This window comes from Carlito syrichta, unplaced genomic scaffold (assembly GCF_000164805.1).
Source record: "Carlito syrichta isolate Samal-C Ts95f unplaced genomic scaffold, Tarsius_syrichta-2.0.1 Scaffold99360, whole genome shotgun sequence".
Lineage (NCBI taxonomy): Eukaryota > Metazoa > Chordata > Mammalia > Primates > Tarsiidae > Carlito > Carlito syrichta.
In genome coordinates this window covers 7,678-15,515 of record NW_007043456.1, presented here as the reverse complement: position 1 = coordinate 15,515, position 7,838 = coordinate 7,678, and the positions used below count along the sequence as shown (strand labels likewise).

General features: G+C 58.5%; 2 protein-coding genes across 2 annotated transcripts in view; one reads left to right on the top strand and one right to left on the bottom strand.

The window, feature by feature from the left end:
• RHOF (ras homolog family member F, filopodia associated) overlaps positions 1 to 4,667 on the top strand; it is a 6,665-nt gene extending 1,998 nt beyond the window's left edge. The window contains exons 2-4 of the mRNA XM_021715122.1: positions 671 to 780; positions 878 to 1,012; positions 3,058 to 4,667. Of these exons, the coding sequence (XP_021570797.1) occupies positions 671 to 780; positions 878 to 1,012; positions 3,058 to 3,222 (410 nt within the window). The 3' untranslated portion in view covers positions 3,223 to 4,667. The remainder of the gene's footprint in view (positions 1 to 670; positions 781 to 877; positions 1,013 to 3,057) is intronic.
• Positions 4,668 to 5,829: 1,162 nt separating this feature from the next.
• The window catches only part of TMEM120B (transmembrane protein 120B), a gene marked incomplete at its 5' end in the record, with an annotated part of 5,640 nt that continues 3,631 nt past the window's right edge, over positions 5,830 to 7,838 (bottom strand). Inside the window, 3 exons of the mRNA XM_008063698.1 lie at positions 5,830 to 6,478; positions 6,901 to 6,969; positions 7,296 to 7,360. Of these exons, the coding sequence (XP_008061889.1) occupies positions 6,365 to 6,478; positions 6,901 to 6,969; positions 7,296 to 7,360 (248 nt within the window). The remainder of the gene's footprint in view (positions 6,479 to 6,900; positions 6,970 to 7,295; positions 7,361 to 7,838) is intronic.

Genomic DNA, 7,838 nt, shown 5'->3' with positions numbered 1-7,838 from the left:
TTTTTTTTTTTGAGTTGGAGTCTCACTCTGTCACCCAGACTGGAGTGCAGTGGCACGGTCACCCCAGCGTCAACCTGCTGGGCTCCAGCGATCCTTCCACCTCAGCCTTCCAAGGAGCCGGAACCACAGGCGCGCACCACCATGCCTGGCTAATTTTTATTTATTTATTATAGCGACGAGGTCTCACAAGTTGCCTGGGTGGGTCTCCAACCCGCGGGCTCAGGCGATCCATGCGCCTCGGCCTCCCAAAGTGCTGGGATTACAGGCTGAGCCACCCAGCCCAGCCGAACTCGTGTATTCTTTACCACTTGCTTTCTTCTTTTTGAGTCGGGGTCTCACTGTCACTCAGGCTCGAGTGCAGAGGCACCATCATGGCCACCGCAGCCTCGACCTGCTGGGCTCAGGCGATCCTCCCCCTTCAGCCTCCCGAGGAGAGACGAAGTCTTGCTGTGGCCTAGGCTGGACTCGAATTCCTGGGCTCCAGCGATCCACTCTCCTCGGCCTCCCAGGTTGCTGGGATACCAGGCAAGCCACAGCCCCTGGCTTGCCACTCTTTCTATCGATGAGGAAACAGGCCCACAGGCCCAGAGCCACTTGCTCACCCCAGAATCCAGACCGGGGACTCAGGTGGACAGGGAGGGATGTCCTGACCCCCGCTCTCTGCTCTCAGGGCAGGAGGACTACGACCGGCTGCGGCCCCTGTCTTACCAGAACACCCACCTTGTGCTCATCTGCTATGACGTCATGAACCCCACCAGCTACGACAATGTCCTCATCAAGGTGAGGCCTGCCAGAGGGGGAGGGGGAGACCGGGCTCTGCCCACCCGTCCGTCCGTCCATCCGGACACCCTGCCCTCTCCGCCCTCTCGCTCCACAGTGGTTCCCTGAGGTCACACACTTCTGCCGAGGGACGCCGGTGGTGCTCATCGGCTGCAAGACGGACCTGAGGAAGGACAAGGAGCAGCTGAGGAAGCTCCGGGCCGCCCAGCTGGAGCCCATCACCTACGTGCAGGTCGGCTGGGTCCTCCCCCAACAGCCCCGCGCGCAGCCTGGCTGAAAAACCTCCCACAACCCTGGCCTCTGCAGCCGGGGGCGCCTTAGAGAAGCCTTTTGGGCGCTGAAGCAAGCAGGATTCTAATGATTTCAAAACATCTGAGGTGAAAGGATTGCCTGAGTGCAGGGGTTCGAGACCAGCCTGGGCAACTTGGTGAGACCTTGTCTCTACAATAATTAAATTAAAAAAAATCAGCCAGGCATAGTGGTGCATGGCTGTGGTTCTAGCTACTTGGGAGGCTGAGATAGAAGGATCACCTGAGCCCAGCAGGCCAAGGCTGCGGTGGCCGGGAGCGTGTCACTGCACTCCAGCCCGGGCAGCAGAGTGAGACTCTAACTCAAAAGAAAAAAAAAATTAGTACTGGTAGCCGGCCAGGCTCGATGGCTCAGCCTGTAATCCCAGCACTTTGGGAGGCTGAGGTGAGTGGATTGTCTGAGCCTGTAGGTTCGAGACCAGCCTGGGCAACTTGGCAAGACCCCCATCTCTACAATAAATAAAAAAATGAGCCAGGCATGGTAGCGTGTGCTGCTGGGGTGGCTGTGAGCATGCCAGCCTGGGCGACAGAGTGAGACTCCAACTCCAAAAAAACTTATTTAATCCTTGTAACTCGGAGGCAGGTCGTGTTAACATCCTCCAGTTTACAGGGGAGAAATTGAGGCGCAAAGAGGTGAAGCACCTTGCCCAGGGTCACAAAGCTAACTTGAAGTGCAGCTGGGATCTGGTCCCACCCACACAGGCTCCAGAGTCTGGACTTTTAACCAACACCCTGTCCTGCCTACCCAAGGGGGTGTAGTCCAGGCCCGGGAGGCAGGCCCTTGTTGGAAGATAGATTTCCCCTCCCCACAGGAGCCGCGGGCACAGCCAAACCTGCAGCTCTTGGTGAGGCATGGGGGAGGCAGAGTGAAAGGAACACTAATAAAAATTAAGAAACTTGAATAAAAAGGAAGCATTGACAAAGACAGATTCATTTAAAGTCAAGAAAATTAGCCAGCCGTGGTGGCTCACACAGGTAAACTCAACACTTTAGGAGGCTGAGGTGGGAGGATCACTTGAGGCCAGGAGTTTGAGACCAGCCTGGGCAATGTAACATGACCCCCATCTCTACAAAAAATTAAAATATTAGCCAGGCATGGTGGTGTCCCAGCTACTCGGGAGGCTGAGGCAGGAGGATAATTTGAGCCCAGGAATTTGAGGCTGCAATGAGCTATGATGGTGCCACTGCACTCCAGCCTGGGCGACAGAGTGAAAGACTCTGTCTCTAAAAAAATGAAAAAAAAAAGTTTTTACTTTTTTTTTTTTTTTTTTTTTTTTTTTTTTGAGTTGGAGTCTTTCTGTTGCCCAGAATGGAGGGCAGTGGCACCCTCCCAGCCACCGCAGCCTCGACCTGCTGGGCTCAGGGAATGGTTCCGCCTCAGCCTCCCAAGTAGCTGGAACTCCAGGCACGGCCACCACGCCCAGCTTTTTTTATTTATTGTAGAGATGAGGTCTCGACAAGTTGCCCAGGCTGGTCTCAAACCAGTGGGCTCAGGCAATCCTCTTGCCTCAGCCTCCCAAAGTGCTGGGATTACAGGCATGAGCCGCCGCCACGCCCAGCTATTTTTACCCTAATAGCAAGTTCAGTTGCCTAAATTGTGCTTCAGAGAAGAGAAAGGAGACAGGGACAGGAGGTCCCTTCAGTCTTGAGACTCCGACTCTTCTCAGGGGCCTGGGAAAGACATCCTGGGAGAACCAGCCCAGTTCTCAGAATTCAGGCCAACTCCCCTCCTGAAACGGGAAGCCAGAGTGGGGCGGGGCGTCTCCGGGGCTGTGGGCAGCACCAAACGGGCCCTGTGTTCCATCCCCCCGCTGGTGAGGGCTGTCCTGGGATGGAGGCGAGGGGCTCAAGCCCCGGAGACCCCCACAGCCCCCCCAACCCTGAAATCCCCAAGGAGGTATCAGGCACCTCCGGGTGCTGCACGCGCCACGCCCCTCCCCTGATGCCAGCTCCCCCCTCCCCCTTCCAGGGCCTGAGCGCCTGTGAACAGATCCGAGCTGCTCTCTACCTGGAATGTTCTGCCAAGTTTCGGGAGAACGTGGAGGATGTCTTCCGAGAGGCTGCCAAGGTGGCCCTCAGCGCTCTGAAGAAGGCGCGGCGGCAGAAAAAACACCGGCTCTGCTTGCTGCTGTGACCCCAAGGCAGGAAGCCCGCATGACAGCACTGACAGGGCCCGGGTCCCAGGCCCAGACTGCACCCCGGATCCCGCCCTGTCCCCAGCTCTCCAGTGCCTGGCATGTGAGGCTTGTGGCTAGACTCTTGGAACATTCTGGAACTCTCTCCCAGCTGAGGCTCTGACCACAGACTCACCCCCGGGCCCTCCTGGAGTGCAGCAGTGGATGAGGGTGCCGGGTTCTCGTCCCTCTGTGCCCTGGAGCCAGTGACTGTTCCCCGGGCTCAAGAGTCCCTCTCACAGCCACCCCCACCTGCAAGTGTCCCCCTCTGCAGACTCAGCATATGCTTGAAATCCACACCTGCCCCTGTGGCGGTTAGTATGGAGTTGGCATTGTTCCACATAGGCGCCCGAGTCCGCAGTTCTCATGTCACCCGCCTCCCGGGCTCCCGAGATAGCCACGGCTGCATCCTCCAGTTCTTCCTTCCTTCCCCCAGGAACTCGGGGGCCACCGTGGGGCCAGTGCCTATCAGGAGGCAACAGCCCCGGACAAGGAGCTGGCACCAACCCCTCCTCCATCCCACACGGAAGCCCTCAGGCTGTCAGCTGGACCACCGTCTTTACAGAGTTGGGCGTGCGTGCCCAAGGGGGAGAGGAAACAGTCTCAGAAGTTAAAAGAACACCCAGGACCACTCACTTGACCCCCAAGGTCTTGCCCAAAGCCCACTGCCAGAGACTCCGTGGAAAGGGCCACCAGAACCCTGTGTGGTCATAGGCGAGTCGGCTTGCTCTCCCCATTGGCAGCAGGACAGAACTGGCCCATTTAAATGGTCGCCAAACTTCCTGCCTTCCGTCCCTCATGGCCTCCGTGTCTACTGGCCTGCAGCGTTCAGCAGCCTAGACCGTCCTGCCACTTTTGAGAGATCGGCTGGTGGAATTGGCCCCTGCCCACGTGGGCGTTTTCTCAAAACTGGTCCATGGACCACCTGTGGCAGCAGACACCAGACACCTGAGCCCGACCCTTCTTCCGGGAGGCCTGGGGTAGGGTTCCAGGACTTTTGAACAAGTGGCCCAGGTGATTCTAATGGCCAGGAGAGATGGAGGGCTGCTTGGTGCTGAAGTGAGCCTGGGAGTTGGTGTTACCTAAATGGCATAACGGCTTCAGGTGGCTCCTGTCTTCCCTGGTACCTGCTGCCTCAGCCTCCTTTGCCCGGTGCTGGGGCCTCAGGTAAGCCTGAGCATCTCGAGTCAGGCTGCCAACGGAAGGGGCCTTCTGAAACCTGTCCCACCCCACCTAGGCTCCCCTGCCACCTTCTGGGTTATCAACCAAGGCCCTCTTGTTATTAGAGAGTTCAGGGCCTCATGGACAAATGGTCTGAGGCAGAGGTCAGCAAACTACAGCTTGTGGACCACATCTGGCCTCAGCCCGATTTGTGAATAAAGTTTTATTGGAATGGGCCACCCAATTCCTTTATGCATTGGCTTCTGCCCTACAACTGCAGGCTAGAGGGGTTGCCACAGAGGCCATCTGGCCCACAAAGCCTAAAATATTTACCATCTGGCCCTTTACAGTTTGCTGACTCCTCATCTAGGACAAACCCAGGTGCCAAATAAGGGCCAGACAGGACACCCAGGCAAGTGGAGTAAGACAGGGATAAAGGAGTGGCCAGCCTGCAGCAAACTGGAAAGCAGATGCCTTATCCACCTGCGGGAATGTTGCCAGATCCTTCCATTTGTCTAGGGAAAGCGGAAGTCTGGAGTTTTGTGTGGAATCTGTGGGGAAGGGAAAAATCTCATTTCAAAAATGTAACTAGCCAGGTGTGGTGGCTCATGTCTATAATCCTAGCACTTTGAGAGGTGGCAGCAAGAGGATTGCCTGAGCCCATGGGTTTGAAACCAGTCTGGGCAACTTGGCAAGACCTCATCTCTACAATAAGTCAAAAAGTTAGCTGGGCGTGGTGGCACACATCTGTAGTTCCAGCTACTTGGAAGGCTGAGGTGATAGGCTTGCCTGAGCCCAGCAGGTCAAGGCTATGGTGGCTGTGAGCAGCGTGTCACTGCACTCCAGCCTGGGCGATAGAGACTCCAACTCAAAAAATAATAATAATTTAAAAACTTCAAAATCTCTGAGGGGCAAACATGGCCTGCCTGCGGACCCCAGCTGCGAAGCTGGGTCCAGGTGGATGTGTAGGACATCGTTAAGGGCAGCTGAGGCCCACACACGGGAGAAGGGGCCGAAGCTCAACCCTCCCTGCTGGCCTCTCCGCAGCCCTATCAATCCAGAGTCTAACACCAGCTGAGCGACGCCCTGCCCAGCCCCTCCCTGCCCCACCTTCCAGAACCTCTGGGGCGGAGGGCCGTGGAGCGTGAGTGACCTCTGCGATGGCTTACGTCCCACCTCCTGAGCACGTGCTGCAAGCTGGGGAAGGTGGGCTTCAGGATGGTGTCGGGAAGCCCCTAGGAGCAGAGGGAACTTCCCGGGTCAGAAACGCCCTTGGCCGCCAGACCGGGGCGGGGTCGGGGCGCCCTCTGGTGGCGACTTTCCTTAAAACCCTCAGGACCCCTCTGAGTGGCGCCGAGGGGCCAGCAGGTGGGCAGCTCAGGCATCAGAAGAGGCAAACACAGACAGTGGTTCTCGGAGACCTTAGATAATCCCCCGCCGCGGGGCATGAGGGCGGGGGGCTCACAGCAGAAGCAGAGTCACCCGGGGAGGGAGGCGCCACGGGGAGCTGAAGGGTTTCAGTCCACCCCCAGCCCAGGACTCGGTAAGTAGCAGGTCAGCGTAAGTCCAACCCCGGTGAGGCACATCCAGACCCCAACTCGGGGGGTTCAAATGACGGGAGTAGGGCAGAGGGGCTCCCTGAGGTGTCAGGCCCCTCCCCCAGGAAGACTGGCCCAGTCTCGGCTGGTGCGAGGGCACAGGGGGAGGCCTCGGAATCCAGGGACAGTGGGAGGACCCGGCATTAAATATATCATAAATAGGTGGGCTAATACTGTGCGGACGGGCGGGGTCACAGTCCTCTTGTCCGGCTGGGGACCCGGGCCTCGCCCGCTCCCAGCGTCGCGCTGGCCCCTGAAGTGGCCGATGCCTCGGAGGAGCTCGGCAGCCCCCGCCCCAGCAGCCTCAAAGTCTGGGGACCCGAGGGGCCCGGGAGTCCGTGGCTCATGGCTGCTTTGTCTTGCTTCTGTTCTTCTGGAGTTTGGCATGCACGACTTTGAGTGTGGTCAAGAAGTTGCCAAGGAAAAGGACCAGGAAGGTGAGCGCCAGCACGAACACCTGGGGGGGCGGGAGAGGAGGGAGGAGCTGGGCCCCACCACCCTTCGGGAAGTCACTTCCCTCCCCCGCCCCCAGCACAAGCTGCCCGGAGACTGTAGGGTTTAGGTGGCAGAAGGCAGAGATGTGGGCGGCTTGGGTGAAGGGAGTGAGTCTCCGGCTCTGGTAAGGGCCTGGGGGTGCATTCTGGGGGTGAACCTCCTTGGAACTGGGATCCCCACAGGGCTCCCTGGCCTCCTGGTTCCCTCTCACCCACGTATCCCAGGCCCCAACAGCAGAGAGCTCCAGGCGGCAGGCCCCACGTGGGATGGGGGAGAAGGCTGAGGACAGAATTTCCCCCCAAGCTGGCCCAGCCCTCCCCAGGAACCTTCCTGTGCGCCTGTGCAACACACACACACACACACACACACACACACACCCCATACCTGCCATTCTCTGCATTCCTCGTGGCTGGAGAGCTCAAACAACGTGATGGCATTGTAGAGCTGCCAGAACTGGCGGGAAGGAGGGAGGGAGACAGGTCCCGCTCACCACCCACTCCCAGAGACCCACGTGGAAAGCCAAGGAGAGGGACCAGCTCCCCCCTAGCTTCAGGTATCAACGCTCAAGACACCGACACCCCCCACCAAAAAGCCAAGGCCAGAGCAGGTCGAGGGCCGGTTCCAGCTCCTGCTCTTGGCGTCTCCGGGCCCCAGAACCCGGTGGGGCCTGGCATGAGGACAACTAAGAAGGAGGGACAGACTGCAGACCCTCTGTTCCCTGGTCGGCCCAGACAGGAGAAACCCACAGGCCACCCCCAGGGGGAGGGGGGGCAACTCACGTGACCGCAGAAGAGGAAAGGCAGGAGGAAGGTGAGGCCCCGCCACATCCAGGACTGGAAGCCTTCTGTGGGGATGTGGGGAGGAGGGAGGAGCAAAGCCCGTGAGGGGGGCTTGGGTGCCCTCACAGCCCAACACATGTCACCCTGAGACGAGCCGGGCCCCAGCACACACGTGCAGGGGAATGGCCCTCACCTGTCACAGGTACGTGTTCACTATGACAATAACAGCCCCAGTCACCAGGCCTGAGTGCTCTCACTGCCCAAGTCACCATGAGCCATGTGGGCCTAGCAACACTTGGCGTCAGGTACTGTGTGTTCACTAAGTTTTGCACAGAGTTTTGCATTTATAAGGGACTTTCGCACGCACCACTTCTACTGAGTCTTTTTTTTTTTCCCTGAGTCAGAGCCTCACTCTGTCACCCAGGCTGGAGTACAGTGGAATGTTCACAGCCACCACAGCCTCAACCTACTGGGCTCAGGTGACCCTTCCGCCTCAGCCTTCCAAGTAGCTGGAACCACAGGTGCACGCCACCACACCTGGCT